The sequence below is a fragment of the Schistocerca gregaria genome, chromosome X (assembly GCF_023897955.1).
Source record: "Schistocerca gregaria isolate iqSchGreg1 chromosome X, iqSchGreg1.2, whole genome shotgun sequence".
NCBI lineage: Eukaryota > Metazoa > Arthropoda > Insecta > Orthoptera > Acrididae > Schistocerca > Schistocerca gregaria.
The window spans coordinates 426466349-426485928 of NC_064931.1; the positions used below are offsets into that span (position 1 = coordinate 426466349).

The window sequence follows — 19580 nt, forward strand, 5'->3', positions numbered from 1 at the left end:
ATTGTGGTTAATATGTGGTGTACTGTGGAATGTTTGACTTCTTTTGGTGCGCCAGGTGGTCGAGTTAGTTCCAGAAATTGGTCTAGTATGTGGGCATAGGGTCCAGGGCACTGCACTGGTTTCACATTGAAGAAGGCAGCATGTCACCGCTGTCCTTCTATCTTCAACCCAGTCACAGAGTCAATAAGCGGGGCGTTTGCTGTGTCAGTTAGCAAATTGAAGTGAGCTAGAAAGTCCACACCCAGGGTTGGCTCAATGACGTCTGTCACAGTAAATGTCCACGCGAGTATGCGGCGCAGCCTGAAGTTCAATTCTTGGTAGTGTGTGCCATACTCTTTATCCCTGAGCATAGATCGTGGGTATATAAAGAGGTCAGAGTCCATGTTTGCTAGGTAGCTGACATTGTCATCCCGCTCTGCTATGTAGAGACTCCTCGATATGGCACCACAGCTGGACACGACAAATTCTGGCTGCGGTTGATGTTTGGGCGCAAGCACAGTGGCCAGCAGTTTGTCGTGGCATTGCCAAAGCGGGCGAGGTACCAAGAGTAAGCATCGGGCATTAATTCGGACGTCAGTGACATACCGCCAGGCTGACTAGTGCAGTTTGGGTTGCATCGTCTGAAGCCGGAATGGCTGTTGCTGTGGTTCCTGCTGTGCTCTGGCAGTGAACACACCAAGTGCTCAACCGGTATGGTTAGTTGGTTAGTGATGCCACCTGGGCAGCCAAGTTGCAGACTTCAGTGTGGAGCTCAGAATCCATTGCGGCATGGCCAGGGCAGTGTTTCGACGTGGGCTGAGCATTGGTGCTGGTTCTATCGCGGTACAGGTGGCAGAGGCAGCGGTGTTTGGCACCATTGCGAGCACATCGAGGATTCTGTCGGCCAGGTCCACTACACTGTCCAACTCCATCTGAAGTTGGGCCACAATCACTGCTTGTACTTGTGTTGGCAGGCTGCACACCCAGATGGTGTAATAGCAAATCCAGGACCATATCAGGCTATGACAGGCCCCGGAGATGGCGCAGGAATTGCGAGGGCCCTCCTGTGGTCACATTCTTGATGCTGCAACAGCTGATGCACCTGTTGCTCCTGCGATGCTGAAATATGGCGGATTAGTCCATCCTTCAGCTGCTTATGTGAGGATTGTGTTGGTGGGGTAGTGATAATGTCTCACACTTTGACAGCGACATTCTGGCTTACGACGTGGCTGAATTTCGCAAACTTGCACATCATGTTGTAGCTATAGAACACTGCCTCCACCTGACTAAGCCACAGGAATGGATCACGTGACCAGAATGGTGGCAGCCTAACTAATATGCGTCCTGTGCTTGTGACGGCATGCATGCGTGAATTTTTGGAGGCTAACTTCTCATGGGCTGTTCGTGCCCGTAGCTCAGCCTCCAGTGCCTGGTTGTGCCTTAGCATGTCCTGGACTGTCCTTTCCAGTTCCTCTGCGGTTGCCATCTTACATGATACTAGACAAATCCACACAAAATTTTAACACAAAAATCAGTGTTTAGTTCAGGTTCACACACGACTGTGTTTTACAAACAAAATTGGCACTGTGCGAGGTCGTAAGCATAGATAAGCGGTTTGTGGCATGGCGAGTGGTAAAAAGAAAATTTGTCTTCACGAATTGATCTACACATCATGTCGGGGTCATCAGTGTAGCCGGATTGCTCAAAATTCTGCTTATGATTATTTGTGCGATGAGCCAACCCTTTAGTCACGCCCACACACTCTGCTCAGATGAGGCCAAGGCGACTGAATACAAATTAAATGCCGGTGATAGGCAATCACATTTATTACAAGGATTGAGATGTGTTTACTCGAGTGTGATATAGTGCATTGCTGGCTGCGTAACCATGGTTGACAGCTTGAGGTGGAGCAGTGCGTGATCCAGAGGGTGTACACTCCACAAGACGTTGCATAGGCATGTGCTCATGGGCAAGTCTCTGTATGGCCGGCTCCTGGCACTATTTATGGAGTGTGGTGGTTTTCATGGGCAAGGTGAAAGCGGCTGCATAAATGGACAGGACGTCTTCTGCGTGTGTACTTGTGGGTAGTATGTGATCACTCAACTCACGTGCTTCGCGGCTAGGCAGGACAGCTCTTGATGTGATGTGTCCAGTGCGTTCCAATAATGGCTTGCACTGGTTCTCGCTTTGTTTCGTAAGTCCGGTGTGCGCCTCCCTGTTGTCGTGCTTTTGGCTAATGGTAAATCTGCGCACACGCACTGTAAATGCTGTGTCAGCTGCGATAGTAGTTCTAGCGTTTGCACGGCTGTGTAGCGGGCCGCCACAATACTGTCACTTGAGAGTGTCTGACTTTGCTGATGGAACCACAGCCTCAGCTGTGCTTGCACTACTTCATTGCCATCAAAGTGAAGTCCTTGATGGTGTAATTTAAGTTGTAGAAACAGATGAAGAATGGATGGGCCAAGTCAGAACTGAAGGGAGCATAATTAATTATGATGAACCCGAGGTGTAGGGATGTTGCAGATGTCACAGCACTCATGTGTGATGTGGCATTTTCAAGTTGAAGGAGATAATGCTTCATGTGTGGATGAACTCTTCAAATTTGACACTTGATTACATTTCTCATGCACCAACAGACTTACATTACACACCACAATGTTACGTGCTACTATTTGGAATCCTCTAGAGGCAGAGTACTGCAAATACATAAACGTGATGAATAAAGATGTAGAATGCTAAAAATGTTTTAAGATTTTTCATTCAAAAATTCAGAGGCATTACTTTTCAGCATACACTCATATTACTTCACTCACTTTTTTATGCAGATAGATATTTCCTCTTTTATTTTGCTGCCATTTCCATTCTCTATTATATGATATAATATTGAATTATTTAACTATGTTTGTTGCCTTTTTTATTCTCTATTCTCTCTAACAACATTAAATTCTTTAGTTCAGGGTGGAGAGATCTTCAGATTTCTATGTTCTCCTAACATTCCTTAGTTTTAGACATATACTGTGTGACATGTACATTGTCGTATATGTGGGACTGTGGCTTAGTATGATAGCATCAGACAACAAACTCGGACGGATGGAAAGCTTGATCCCTGATGGTTTTATGCAGTTAGTAGCATTTCATGTGATATTCATTATTGTGAATGAATAGTGTGTGTATGATGGACCAATGTCCAGATTTCACATTAGACTGTATTACCCCTATCATTCACTGGGTGAACTGGTTCTCAGGCTTCACAAAAGCAAAGGTGTACTACCTCAAATAGTATCAGGCCTAGCTAAGCACTGTGATTATTAATGTCTTCATTCTGATGCTTTTTGTTTAATATGCTTTCAGCTACAGTTGCTCCAGAATTAAGAGCACCTTCTGGATCTGGAAGAAAACCATTTTATAATGATGCAGGAACAGTAGCAGCTATTATCATTGGTCTAACACTTGCTGTTATTGCAACTTCTGTTTTGTTTTTCTGTTTGAGAAGACACAATATGATATCATGTAACAAATACAGAGGTAACAATTTTTTACATTTGATATTTTGGAGAGTCTTTTTAATCTTTTATTCTTTGTTTCTATCAAATATGGTCATGAATATTAAAATATTGATAGTTTCTTTGATTTATATAATTTTAATCTATGTAGTAAATTATCTGACCTTACAACTATGATCTGGCAAGATCAATTTAAAACATGACTTTACTGAAATAACAACAATAAATTACAAATCAAATCAGAAACAAAGCTTTAGAATATCAGATAATACAAAAACTTTATTTTTGTTACAAAATTTAATAAATCCAAAGTAGCTGCTTGTTTAGGTAAGGATAAAGAAAGGAATCAGTTACGGCTTGCTGGTGGAGAATGAATTAATGAAATGAGGTGTTACACAAACAGATTAATCTAGCTGTTCTTCAGTAAAAACCTCATGTCAAGAGTGTACCCAGAATCCAAGACAATATGGGTGGGAGATGGGGTGCAACTCACATTAATTCTGCAGTACCTGACAAAATGCTTTTGAAATTTCACAACAAATGGTTCTGGGGATACTTGCTACTAGTCAATATCTATAACATGTTCTGGCTTTCTTGAAACTGATAATGAATTTATAATTCTGCCTAAGTGGTTTGTCAGTTGTTGTGATTCCATAATAACTGAAGTTTTGTCTAAACTATATTTTTTCAGAGATTGCAAATAAAACAAAGACAGCAGTACAAAATAACACAGTAGATGCAACAGCTTTCAATTCAGTATTTGATTTAAAAGCAAAGATGTCACATACACCTTTGGTTTTTAAGTAAGGACCAGCTACTGGCTGTGTGGGCTATGTCCTTGAATAATGATTTCCACTAGCAATAAATATGCAAACATTTGTTGCTAGAGAAGTGAGATGTGTAAATTAGTGTGAACTTCCTCTATCCTAGTGAGTGCTTCCTTATAACTGCACTTAGAAGTAATATGTGCTGGAAATTTGTAGTATGTGACATAGTTAACTTCCCCAACTGGCAATCCCTCAGTAACAACTGTGGGCAGGTATATGAGTTCCCCCTGCTCTAAGGATGTTGGATATGTTTGGAAAGAGCTGCAGGTACTTTGAGGACTGCCGGGCAGTATTATCACTGTCCTGCTGCAGCTGCCACTGTTAAGTCTCTAGATCCTGGTTGTAGCTCACCTTCAAAAGAAGAGGTGATATAACATTCACAGAAGGTGCACATAAATTATACACTTGAATAAGTAGTTGCTGCTCCACTAGGGAAAGAAAGTGGACTGCCATTTATAGATTGTGGCCCATGTATTATTTGGGCTGGGGTCATCTTGTTGATGGGGGTTTTGTGGACAGTGCTGCCAAACAAAGTCTTGAGTACCACACTGCAGTTCATTTCTTGAGGTGACTTGAAAGTCAGGATAATTCATTATGTTATGGTACTTGTGAAGAGCCATGGGATGGAGCTGTGGGGTAGATGACAAATACCATTCAGCATGTGTAAGAAGGTGAATATGGAAACCTTGAGCTGGGACTCAGTGTCAACGTCTCTCGCTTGTGATAACTTTCTATGGCAAGTATAACACTATTTTTGTTGGAGTTTTAGAAGATAATGAATGGAAACATATTCTTGAGGCTCAGATGCCACACATGGAAACTATAGGACCAGCCATCTGTTGTAATGTTGTGATGGACCATGGTGTTCAGTCCATTGTTGGTGTATCCTTTATGTGTTGAACAACATACAAAATTAATGCTACAGTGATAGTTACTCAATAGCAATGTCCAGTTCTTCAGTCATTATTCTATACATTCCAGAATATATTTTTCTAACCTAAAATTATCAGAAGCAACTTACGGTTCACAATCAGTTTGTTAGGACTCTGTAGAGGTAGCAATGGAACTTATGAGAGTGAACGAAGATGGCTAAAGCTTCTTTATTTATTTGGGAATAGTTAATTTGAGCTGAATATGTTAACATGTTAGGTTCTAATAACATGCAGATCCTAGTTTTCATTTTCTGTTGTTTTTCAAAGTAAAATCTATAAAAACTTTTGTTCAGCATTCAGAATTTCAATTAATGAATAAATCTTGGATTTTTATTTTTCTGTATTTGCAGAGAAACCTCAAGATACAGGACAGTTAGCCATTGCAGACAAAAGAGTGGCACAGAATACATATGTTAACAGCGATAGTGGTAAGGACTCCTCAAACATCCCAGAACCAACATATCTGCCAAATCCTATGTGCATGACTCTTGGTCACAGACAAAACATAAGTCCATATGCAACTTTCCAAGTGCCAGTTTCTGGTGGCCCTAACTGCTCTGATGGTGAAGTGGAATCAGAGACACAGGACATCAGTCACAAACAACACATAAGCAAGGTACATTTACTATTTAAGACAGTAATATGTTTATTTGATATAAATCTGTTATGTAACTAGCTGCATAATATAATCAATATATCCTTGGCAGGTTTTGTGATATGGGCATTAAACCATGGTATAAGGTGTATATGCTCAATACCAACACAATTACAGTAATTTACTTGTATTTTAAACTGTCAGACTTAGATCAGATCAAGTTACTGTTGACTAAACAAAGGCAATTTTAAATTATATTCAGTTGACAGTCACACTTCATTAACAGAACAAAATTTAATGAGTGGAATCTCTCCTTTCTTTTTTTAAAAACATGTGACAATGCATGTGTACTCATTTGCAGACCATAAAGTGACTAGTGTTTGTATTAACTTGAAGTTTTTCTTTAATGAAAAGAAGGATATCTAGAGTCAATGATAAAAATTGTGTGTTATTGTGGAAAAAAAGTCAGGGAGCAAAATAATGGAAAACAACAAAAGTATCAGTTGACTTACATGGTGACAATTATTGAACTATATGAAAAAAACCTAAATTAGTTACAAACTGCACACACTTTATTCAACATGTAAATGTCACTACAGATATTCGTATTTAGGTTATGACATGTTTGATTGCCTGCCATCATTGGCAATGATGTGGCACAGACAAATAGTAAAATTCTGCATGAGCCCCTGAAGCGTCGTTAACATCGATGCTGTCAATGACCTTCTAAATGGCTGTTTTCACCTCAACAATGGTTTTGGGGTTATTGCTGTACACCTTGTCTTTAATATAGCCCCACAAAAAGGAGTTGCATGAGTTCAGATCCAGAGAATATGGTGGATAATCGAGGCCCATGCCAGTGGCCTCTGGGTACCCCAGAGCTGAATGCAGTCCCCAAAGTGCTCCTCCAGGACATCAAACATTCTCCTGCTTTGATAGGGTCTAGTTTCATCTTGCAAGAACCACATCTTGTCAAAATCAGGGTCACTTTGGATAATGGGGATGAAATCATCTTCCAAAACCACATACCATTTGGTAGTCACTGTGCCATCAAGGAATATCGCTCCGATTATTCCATGACTGGACACTCCACATCACAGTCACCCATTGAGAGTGAAGAGACTTCTTGATCACAAAATGTGGATTCTCAGTCCCCTAAATGCACCAGTTTTGCTTATTCACAAACCCTTCCAAATCAAAGTGTGCTTCATCCCTAAACCAAACAACAAAGTGCATCATACTTCCTATCATGCCCCGCAGCCAAGCATGCAGTTTGAACATCCTAATGCATACTGTTCAGAAGTTATGATAATTGTATTTCATCTAGTTCAATAAGTGTTACCCTGTACTTTTATTGTCTATCATATTATTCAAATTTTATGATAATTTTATTTCATCTAGTTCAATAATTGTCACCCTGTGCTTTTATTCTCTCTCATATTATTCAAATCAATGATCACAGTCTCATTTGTCTTCCATAATCATTGTATACACCATTCCCATTCTCTCTCAGTTTCCATCTAAAATTATGTCTTCTCTAGGTGCATAATAATTTAATTTTCTCCTACAAGATTATAACTGTAATGTGTCGAATTACTCAGACTATAAATGAAATCTAATTTCAAACTCTTCCTTTTGTGATGTCTTTATACATTACTATTGCTGGATGATGGGATATTATGTAACACTCCCTTAACATATCATATTGTTGAAGCAAGTGGTAGGCAACACAACACAACAGAAAGTTTGAACTTTATTTTATTTTTATTCCCCGCGGAATAAAACTTCCTAATGAGATATGTTACAGTATTAAAAATATCTACATTTATTTTCACCAATTCATTTCAAAATTATTATGTGGCCAGTTTCTTTGAGATATATTTTGATTTCTGTTGGGCTTTTTATGGCAAAAGTTTACTGCACCAGCTCTTTATGGATGTTCTTGAAATACAGAGTGATGCTTGAGGTGCTGGACTGACCATTACAATTTTTATGTAAGTAAGTATGTACATGATTTATAGTGTGTTTCAAAAAGAAAGAAATTTCACTTCTTTATAGTAGGCAAATATGTGTACTTCACGAAAAGACCTCATTACATGTAATACATTCCATCATTTTGTTACACTACTTACAGGATTACCTGCCATTTGTTTATCTTTGTTACATAGTACCATTGTTATGGCACCTCTACAACAGAAATACTTAAGTTTGGTTTAGTTTACAAAAAAATGAGATTATCATTTAAGTGTAATGTGAGCTTAGTCACTAATTAAATAAAGATCCTATACATTACATAAAACTGATCAGCAATCCAGTTTTGGTAGATGGTTCCATTTGTAAATGCAAAAGCTTAAATATATAATCATTTGCTGTTTGGAGATGTCAGATGAAAATGTAGCACAAATATGCTAACGATTTGCTAAATCCTGATAGAGCTCATTTTGTTGCAAAATTTATACGTGGATGACTGAAGAAATGAATCCACCTCAGTACCTGAGTGGTCAGCATGACTGACTGCCATACAGGGGGCCAGGCTTGATCAGGGGATGGTACAGGATGTACTCAGCCTCATGAGGCTAACCAAGGATTACTTGACTGGTAAGTAGTAGAAACCCAACAACAATCAGGAGAGGAGTGTACTAACAACTGGCCCATCTGTACCGCATGCAGTCATGCCTTTGGCAGAGGATGACATGTTGGGTGGTCAAGAATGATGCAGAATTTTACATTTTTTGTATTGTATCTTTATTGATCCATTAAATCATTCAGTGTACAGAAGTTTACAACACAATATGGGACATGTCATGCAGATGATGAAAAACACATATACATACAACATTGTTAAACATAGTATACATCACACAGCAGACATATTACATATGTATTCCTACCCAATCATTCATTGTGCACAACATAATAGGGAACATATATACACATACCTCTGGTTCACTTAGTATACATCACATTGGTTTATAGATCACACTGAATGAAGTATTGTATACTGTAGAAGCAATGATTTATTAACAGTGCTCTTCAAGTTTTTCTTAAGTTTCGTTCGCTCTTGAATAGTTCCTATTCTTTCCAGAAGATGGTTATACAGTTTGATTTCCATTACTGTAGAGTTTAGTTGAATGGGGAACAAACCTCAACAATCTCTTCAGCCTTGTCATGGTGGTGATAATCCAGGTTCCACTCCAGTCTACTGATGTTTTGTTTAATAAAGGAGATCATTAGGAAATGTATTGACTAGAGACAGGCAGTGTGTTTAGTTTTTAAAGAGTGGTTTACAGGTTTGTCTTTGATGCTTGTGTAGGATTGTTCAAACAGATCTTTTTTTTTAAATAAATTCACTGAGTTGGTACTATGACCAAAAAAATGATTCCATAATTTAATACTGAATGGAAAAGATACATACAAGTCAATGTGCTGGTATTTAGCTCATCCCTCACTGAGTGAAGCATATAACAGACTTTGCTGGTTTTTGCATGTATGTGTGTCCTTGATGTGGATCCCTAAGAATTTTGCCTCATTGGTAAATTTGATTTACTTTAATTATATGAAAATACTGGGCTTAGTCTTTAATAAGCTACTAATTCAGCCACAGACAGTTTTCCTTATCCGATACCAACCCAACTTTTGCAAAATTATGTTGTGGTTCACCATGTCAAGGTCAAGAAAAATTCCAAAAGCTGGAAATTTCTTGGCAACCAGGTGTAGGGTAGAATCAAGGAATTCATATATTGCATCAGTAGTTGTTTTATTTTCTTGAAAACCATACTAAGCAGAGGAAAGAATGTTATTTTTTCTGGGAAATGAGTTAAGTCTGGCAGCCACTTCATACTCAAATATTTCACTGAATAGTGAAAGCACTGCAACTGGACAGTAGTTGCTAGGATCTTCTTTGGATACCTTTTTATGTATGGGTATGATTTTTGCCATTTTAAGTTTTCTTGGAAATATTGTATCAAAAAATGAAGCACTTATTATGTGAGACAGTGGCTTACTAATAATTTTACTACATCTATGGAGAACGAAGCAGGGGATAATGTCTTCTACTGCTGATGATTTCTTTTGTTTATTTTACTACTGATTAATTTTGCTATCTCTGCTCCCCTTGTAGGTGATGAAAAATTGTCTTTAATGGAGGTACTGAGGACTGATTGAGGGAGGCCACTGCTTTTTAGATGCTCTGTTTGTGTTACTATAGTTTCAATAAAGTATGAATTAAATTCCTGAGCTACTTCCTCTTGGTCAGTAATTAAAGTTGAATTTACTTTAAGTTTAATGTTACTTACATTCTTCCTATTTCTATCTGTTTTTGTGTTGATTATTTGCCCTGGGTATTTGCTTTTGTTGTATGAAGACTTCAGAAGGATGTCATTTTGTAGTTTTTTAGCAGCACTCACATTTATAAATATTCTTTTGTATGCAGTAAAGTTTTTTTGTAAATTGTTTACTGGTGCAAAAGTTTAGTCTCCCTGAGGGAGAACAGCTCACTCTTACTCTTTGCTGATGTTATGATATTATGCATACAGTATATCATGGCAGTCAGCCATGACCATAAACAAATGAGAACTTAGACTGCCTGAGAGAAGAGGCCCTCACACTTGGAGGGCTGCCACTCTATGTCCGCATTCTGTGCTTCCACGAAAGCAAAACTGACAGAACGGTCATAGGGATCACAGATTCCTTTTGTTTTGGTGAGGGTCGCATTTAAAAAAAGGAAGAAGAAGAAGAAGAAGAAGAAGAAGAAGCAATCCACAACAGAAAGAAAAATGGAGTACACAAAGCATTGTTTGCTGCAGTTGGTAGTGGTAGTTCAGGCCTGGCCTTTACTGGTATACAGTTCAAAACACTCCCCACCTAAAACTGCCATGACATAGTGTCCGCATAATACCTGCTGTGATCCAGTTGGAGGATGCTCCATTGTTACATACGGTTTTTGTTTTTAAAAGGAATTGATAGTTGAAATAGCAGCAGAAAATGTTTAGAAAATTCTTCATTTGTGTGATCATAGTGTCTGTAGTTGCTTTACAATTCTTGAGAGTACTTTTGTTCTGTCACTGCAACTACAAAAATGAATGATTTTTTTCACCAGGCGCGTTTCGCTTTATTGAGGTTAAGCATCATCAGTGAGTGGTCTGCAATTAAGTTTTTACATTTTGATTTGATTTTAGTGATTGGATTTAAATACAAATCCACATATTATTAACAAACTGTTTTTTTATCTAAAATCAAATCAAAATGTAAAAACATAGTTACAGACACTGATGATGCTTTACCTCAATAAAGTCAAACACATCTGCTGAAAAAAATCATGCATTTGCATAGTTGCAATGACAGAACAAAAATACCTTCAATGTTTGGAAAAGTTTAAAATTTTCCATCTACTGTTTGAGAGTGGTATACAGTCTCCCAGTTTTTTCTCATATGGGACAGAAATTTGAGTACATTGCTTTGACAGAAACTTATACACTGTATAGTCATTTTTTTGAGTTGATGTTTATATTTAAGAAAGACTGTCTGTAAAATCAGTTCATTATGATCAAAAAATCCCAAATTTATAATCTAACAGAACAATCCTTGTTGCTAACCATTTGGTCAAAAGTGCTTACATTTTGGCTAGTTACCCCAGTTTGGGATGTACCCTTCATATTAAGGTTGTAACATTTCATAAAGTTTTTAAAGTCAGACTGATCATTGCCTTCAGTGAGGAAATTGATATTAAAGTCATCATAAATTATGACCATTGATAGTTTTCTTTTCATCACTTTTTCTAATGCTGGTGTGAAATTTCTATAAAAGAAGTGCAAGTTGCCCAAGGGAGATTTATAAACTGATATTACATGATCATCAGTATCTTTGGTTTCAATGCCAGACAATTTCATGTGTTTTTCAATAGAGTAGGAATTGAATATGTATTGGAGCAGCTGAAACAGTGTCTTTTACAAATATGCAGCTTCATTCACCTCTGAAGTTTTTTCTTGAAAAGGGATGCACTAGCCTAAAATGTACTAATACAACTGATTCTGTTTTGAGAGACCTCATACGGTGTTCAGTAATACACAGTACTTGAGTGTCTGATAGTTCACTATTGATATTGTTAACAGTTCTAACTCATTTAGCTTATTCTTAAGTTCCTGCACATTACGAAGATAGATTTTTGTGACAGACTAATGATTTATACTAGTCCATACATTTCTGTGAGAAGATTCTGTCATTGTTTTATTAATTACAATTGAATGTCTAGATTTATCAATAGCATTGTTGTGAGACTGTACCTTAAGTAATATTGTCACATTTGATCTTTTTTGGGGGATGGGAGAGAAAAAATCCTTTTTCGTTTCAGGACATCTTGGCCTTAAGTTGACACTTACTGTGGCTGGTGTTCTTGGTGCCACTGCTGTTGCTAGTACTTCTCCATTGATGGTGATGGTATTGCTGCTGTTTCCACTGCTGTTGCTGGCAATTCTACTGGTAGTGAAACTGTTGAACTCGTTGATGGAGCTGTTGGAGTCACTGCTGCTGGCAATGTTGCTGCAGTAATTACAAAAAGCTGCACTTTCGCCTTCCTTTCTTTTTTTTTTTTTTTTCATGGTAGTGTTTCTGTTACTGCTCTTGATGGTGCCTCTTCAACAAGAGGTTTCTGTGCAGAAAGCACTTCTGCTTAGAGGGGGGGGGGGGGGGTCAATGAAGAAGCAGTCCTGTTTGGTTTGTTTGATTCTGTGGCTGCTTCCTATGCTTTCCTGATGATTCTCTATCTACTTTCAGTTGTGTTGCTGCTGTGGACTCATCTGTTCTTCTCAGATATTTCTCTATGGAGGGTAGGTTAGGCTTGACTGTTATTAATGCTGGTCTACTGGACACTGCCCATAATGCATACTCTAAATTTTTGCAAAGTTTTTCGTTTCCCTTAAACACTAAGTGAAGCCAATGTTTTGTGTAGTCACTTTATTAGAGAAAGACATTTATATACCCACTGAAGAAAGTAGCATGACCTGTGTCTGGGTTAGAATATATATGGCTGGTTTAAAGTTTCAGGTGCTACAAACTCTGCTTCCTAGGGACGGTAACAAATAATTGCATTTAGAATAAAATATGGCTCAGATCTGGAGGATGACTGCTTTTAATGTCAATTTCTTTTTCTTTCAATTTTCAAAATAAGAACATTCTCATCTCCAATATACAGTACATAATGGAACCTAACCCCAGCTCAATCAAACTGTCCGAAACACCCATTATCACTTTTATGCCACAGAGTAGAATAGGGGAATAAATTAAATTCTTATTAAGTTCATGCTAGCACAGTGACAGGTGACACCTGGCAGAGGAGATGACATATCTGTGCAGCAGAAAGAAACAATCAACCCTGTAAGTTGGTCTGTACATGAGCACACTCTGCTACATCAGCACCAATTGCCAAGCAAAAGTTACAAATTTAGCATATTGTCAACCAAGAGAGAGAAAGGGATGGAGGTATATTTGTTAGCTCTTGTTACATGAAGCAACAAGTATTACCCCAGATGCAATAACAAATTTCAGAGACTTGACAGTGGAGTTAAGAGACTGTAACAAATTGTTAAGCAAACACAGCAGAACAAGGACTACTGACCACTAGTAAAGAAGTGAGCCACATTCAGTCATTATCAACAGTGCCTCATGCCAGTATCTCCAGCTCATCTCCATAAATACTGTGGTTCCCTAGCTCTGAATTCAGCTGGCCATTAGGATCAATACTGTTTGTACCAGAGCACTCAATTCAGTGATTATTATGGTGTTGTGACATCCCTGTATTAGTTTTTCCAGCACTTCTCATGAACATACTGCTTGCCATTCCCGAGATGACAATATCTGAGTAACCATGATCTGCCACTCATGGAGCTTAGAACTGGTCACCATCTACCATGTTGCTGGAGGGGGGACTGATGCACTTCCAACACTAGTACCTATTGTGGTGCTGATCGTGCTAACATTGTCATCATTGCTGGGTGAGTGGGCCATCTAGTGCTTCTTTTTCTAATCATCGCTGCAGGCGCTTCAGTGGCCAAGGGCCTCCCTGTCCATTGGTATCAGGATCAGCTGACTACACGATTTGTCACAGTGTGGTACATCCCTGTGGGTCATCATGGATCATAGTCATCTTACATTGGCAGGTTGATGATCTAACAGTGTGGGGCATACTCTCTCACTATGGATTTGCTTCCTCAAGACTTAATCTGAACTTATGGAATAATAGCCTTGGTAACCAGCCAGCCCAAGCCGACAACAGGAGTGAGTTAGAGTGCCACCATCACCAGCATGTGGCGTCTGCTTAGGCTGATGAGATGACACTGACCTGTAAATTGGAATCAATAAATGTTAACTGGTTAGTAATGTTTTATTAGTGCTGAAAGATGCTCAACAGATCCTGACAATGTAGCGGTGACTCTGTGCACCACCACAACCACCACCACCCCCCATGTAATTTGGTGCCAGAAGCGATCTTTGGTGACATTGGTATGACACTGATGTCTAGGAGTGATTGATGAAACAGGTGAGGATGTCACAGCATCAGCAATAACTATCTGACATCTCAAATGGCGTCCACATGTCTATGACCACAATGTGGTGAGTTGCAACAGCATTTTCTACTGCCCTTTCTATTATGTTGTTTTATACTGGCAGAGTTGACATAGAGATTGGCATGCAGAGTGGAAAGTGACTTTTGTGAATGCTGAAGAACCTGTAGATCTGTCACAATTTAGAGGAAAATGTAGGGAAACTTATTTGGTACCTGTTAAAAAGTGAGAGCTGTAATTTAACTGGTCATAATAGCCCATGTATTGGAATAGTATCAGTAACTTGCACCACTTATTATGCACTACACAACTGTAGTGAGTTGCTGGGCAGTGATCAGGCATAAGGAATTGTTAAGACTACGTACGTGAATTCTGGGTATCTATGTCTGTGGCATTCTTCTGTTTCTTTTAAAAGATTTTGTGTTTCCTTTATGTTAGACTTGTGATTGTGAAGGAAGTAATAAATTACACAAATGTGCTAGAAATACAATCAGCTAATATGAGTAATACTGTAGCTGCTCTGATGGTGCACATATCAACATTGGTAGAGGATGGTGCTGAGCAGAAGTTGTGTAATGACAAGTTACGTAAGCACCTAAAAGCTTTGCAAGCTATGCAATAGTTACAGCTGGGTTCAGATATGGTTAAGGCAGTAGTGAGTGTACACTATTCATCTGTACATTTTCAGCTGTGTAGTGGCACCACAATTTACTATAGGGAAAAATGTTTTGTGCAATATTCTGAGTACAAGTTACAGCCTGGTGCAGGCCGGATTGCAGTGAGTTGCTCATACCAACAGTGACGAAGTAGAACAGAGGCCACAGGGACATCAAATTGCCGAAAGAGTATACATAGCAGTTTTGCATGGCGCAAATCACAGGCAGAAGGGGCCCACTGGGCAACCTAGCATGTTATGAGTACATGACACAAAGCAGTGCATATGGCAAAACAGAAGCGCACAGCCACGTATAAATAGGTGCAGGTTTTTAACGAGATTCTTTCAAGTGTGGAAGCTCTCCTGGATGGCAAGGCATGTCACATCACCAGCTACACACAGCAGCAGATGGAGCACCAGCACTCCAGTCAATGGCGGGTCACTGGTTCGACCCTTTGAGGCCGATGCGGGGCCGTAGCCAGCCAGCAGCGGGCCACTCCATGGCTCGCTACTGTGGGCAGTCGTCCTGGCTTCCAACATATGTCAAAGGCATCCCAAGGCGAGGGCCACAGATTTGGACTCCAGATCGTGGGCACTTGTTGTCACCATGATCTTAGGCATGCCGGCGAGTAGTATGCAGCTGGCCGCCTGCGGCTCACACTGAGCGGCACTGAGATAGCAGGGTCACAGACCACTGAGTCAAATCACAGGCAGAAGGGGCCCACTGGGCAACCTAGCATGTTATGAGTACATGACACAAAGCAGTGCATATGGCAAAACAGAAGCCCACAGCCAGGTATAAATAGGTGCAGGTTTTTAACAAGATTCTTTCAAGTGTGGAAGCTCTCCTGGATGGCGAGGCATGTCACACCACCAGCTACACACAGCAGCAGATGGAGCACCAGCACTCCAGTCAATGGCGGGTCACTGGTTCGACCCTTTGAGGCCGACGCGGGGCCATAGCCAGCCAGCAGCGGGCCACTCCATGGCTTGCTACTGTGGGCAGTCGTCCTGGCTTCCAACATATGTCAAACGCATCCCAAGGCGAGGGCCACAGATTTGGACTCCAGATCGTGGGCACTTGTTGTCACCACGATCTTAGGCACGCCGGCGAGTAGTATGCAGCTGGCCACCTGCGGTTCACACTGAGCAGCACTGAGATAGCAGGGTCACAGACCACTGAGTCAACTGCTGGCATCCTGATGACGACGTAACTCCGCTGCCATAAAAGGCCAACTCACAGCCGACTGTGCACGGGTCGCTGAGGCAGCCATTCTGCACCAAGCCATTTTGCAGACAGTGAAGTGGTGTCTTTAGCATTGTGGGACCCACTGGAAATTAGCGTTTGTTGTCATTACGAGGCATGTCCAGCTGCCTTGGTGTAGGTCTTATTACATTCTATGCCAATTTGGGTGACCTGCATGCCAGATGGGGATGAAATGATCATGAGAGAGGAATGGGGGCACTGTAGTTGGAAACAATAAATCACTTGGAAAGCTCAGATGAGTCTTAATATGGTGCCTTCTACCTTTTCCCACTACATTTGGTGTTGCTGTTACAGAAGTTTCCACTACATTTGATGTCAGAACAGTGGATGTTGTCTGTCCAGTACGATGTTTGAGCCCACCATCCACATTACACTCACAAAATGTCGTGAGTTTTGACCTGTTTATTATTATTATTATTATTATCATTATTATCATTATTTTATTTTATTTATTATTATTATTATTATTTTTTAGTATTGGACGTTTTCTTGCCAGGGCATTTCAGATGTTTTGTATAGGCATATTATTATTTTTTGTCAGAATAAGTGTTAGTGTGTTTGGGGCAGTAAGATTTTTTTTCATGGCATTTAATTACTTCTGTATTGGCTTGATTATGATGTTACTGAGTATGATGATACTGAGGTGTAAGGAGTTGGGTTATTCTTGTACTTAAATATTTTGTTTCGGGACTACCTGGCAACAAAAGCAACACAATGGCAGAGTCAGGAATGTGAGGTGTGTCAGAACCAGAACCAGTACAGATTTTGTTGAAAAAAGTAGCACAATTGACACCAGACAATATGCAGTTGAGAAATGAATTAACATCTAGTAGCGAGTGGGAAACCGCATCTGATCAGTCGTTGTTGCCTAGGGTGCAGGAGATTGATCCAGCTTCCTTGAGTTTGATTATTCCATTTTCTGGCAAGGCATCTGGGGTTGTGCATTTGTTTGTGGAGGACTTCGACACTTCAGCAGTGATGAATTGTTGGTCTGATGAGCAGTTGTTACAGATAACCAAGATTAGATTAACAGGTGAAGCAAAACCCTATGTAAGGTGTTCTGAGACCTTAAAGAAGGCAGGACAGTTTAAGCAATTAAAGGAAGGGCTTTTACAAAGGTAAAAAAAAAAAAAAAACCAGAATAGTGCTTGTTTCTTTAGAGAGAGGTTAAGTACAATGTTAAAGAGACAGAGGGAGATGATGGATTAATTTGCAGACAGGATAAGGGAAATTAATGAGTATACTTACGAGTTGGGTCATAGTGATGAAGCGAATAGTATTCTGTTGCAGGAGGCCGAGCAATGGGCACTTTATGTATTTTTGAGAGGGTTACTGGCACATATGTCGTGGGAAGTGCGTGAACAGACTCTCAAAGATTTGTATTCAGCCATTCAGCTGGAAATTCAATGTGAGGAAATAGATGTGGCAACAGGGGTATGTGAGAGGCAAACAGTGTTGACAGCGGATGTGAAATGTTATAAGTGTGGTCATACAGAACATGTGCAGGGGCAATGTACCCAGTCACTGAGGAATAAAGGAAGGGGTGTAAATCCGCAGCAGGGAGGGTGGAGAAGTGGAGATAGGAGAGGTGGACAAGCGTTACATGGCAGAGGGGGGCCAAGATCCACCTAAGGGAGCACCTGTTTAATTTCAATGTTACGAAAATGTATGCAGAGGTGGAATGTTCAGTGATAGGATCCATAGGAACAAAAAGTTTAAGATGTTGTAGGACACAAGTGTCAGTGGCTACTAAAAATATAATGGAATGAAGGAAGCTAGACCCACCACGTTATAGGTTGCGTGGAGTCACGCCTTTGGGGTCAGTGAGAGTTGACTTTCAAATAGAGGAAGTCTGATTTAATGCATGCATTGAGGTAGTACAATGGGTAAGCAAGGGCTACGAGATTGTCCTAGGAGTAGATTTCTCGCATCAACATCATGCCAAAATTGACCTTGGACAACAAACTGTGGAACTTGGTGGAATATTTTTTCAACAAGGGGAAACTGTTGTCAATGCAGAGCTGTTGCGAGGGGCATTCAATGTAATGAATAAACAAATTGAACCACATACATTAGTAGTAGGGCTTAATTCACATGAGTGTGTGTCTAGTGGCACCAGGAAGTTGCTTTGCGTAAGTGTGGAGTCAAATCTACCTGTGGGTACAGTATGTGTTATTGGACTGTTGGAGGATAATGAAGTTTTGGGCCCATTGGGTTGTTTTGTGAAATGCAGTGTTGTACGGATACAGAAGGGGAATGACAGGCAAGTAGTTCCTGTGAACGTGGATAATTTTACTGCTGTAGATGCGAATGTGAGGAAAGGAGTTTTCGTAGCAAATGTTATTTATATGGGAGAAGATTTCGAGTAGTGATAGATCATACTGCAATGAAGTGGTTGTTAGAGTTGAAGGATCCGTCCACTAGATTCTCTAGATGGGCTGTAAGGCTCAGTGAATTTGACTACGAGGTGGTGCACAAGCCTGGGAAGAAGCATGGTAATGCGGATGCACTAAGTAGGAAGGTGGCGAAAGTAGAAGTCATAGGTCATGACCTAGCAGTATGGCAAGAATTACGGGACACAGACAATGATTGTAAATTGTATCAGACACAGCTACAATTTAATGTATATGATGGTCTTCTGTGCAGGGAAATGAAGTTAGGGCCAAGGGTAGTAGTGCCAGTGACGTTGAGGGATGAGGTTTTAAAGGAAGCACATGATCACGTGTTATCTGGTCATGGATGGTGTTGAGCGATCAATAGGAGAGTGGCAGAAAGGTATTGGTGGAAAGGTAGGAAAACAGATGTGGATCAGTATGTCAAGAATTGTACACCATGTGCGCAGAGAGTAGATTTGAGCCAGAAACAGATACAGCTACAATGATTGCCGGAAGCGACATGTCCATTATCTATGCTGGGGATCAATGTCTTAGGACATTTCAGGTGAACACCACTGTGTAACAGATTTGTTCTGATGATAATAGACTATTTTTTGAGGTATGTGGAGATGTTGGCTATGCCAAATCAACAGGCAGCAATGGCTCCGCAAGTGTTAGTAAACAACTGGATTTTGAAGTTTGGTGTACTGGAGACAATAACTACTGACAAAGGGACCAACTTCATGTTGGATTTAATAAAGGAACTGTGTAAATTGTTGAACGTAAAGGAGTTGATGATGAGCACATTGCATCCACAGACCAACAAAATGACAAAACGGGTACACAGAACAATCGAGAAGATGCTGAGTTTTTATGTGGACTCTCATCA

General features: G+C 40.1%; 1 protein-coding gene across 1 annotated transcript in view; it reads left to right on the forward strand.

The window, feature by feature from the left end:
* Positions 1-19580, forward strand: part of LOC126299577 (Down syndrome cell adhesion molecule-like protein Dscam2) — a 212234-nt gene that overhangs the window by 163924 nt on the left and 28730 nt on the right. The window contains exons 11-12 of the mRNA XM_049991586.1: positions 3331-3504; positions 5592-5857. Coding sequence (XP_049847543.1) covers positions 3331-3504; positions 5592-5857 — 440 coding nt within the window. The remainder of the gene's footprint in view (positions 1-3330; positions 3505-5591; positions 5858-19580) is intronic.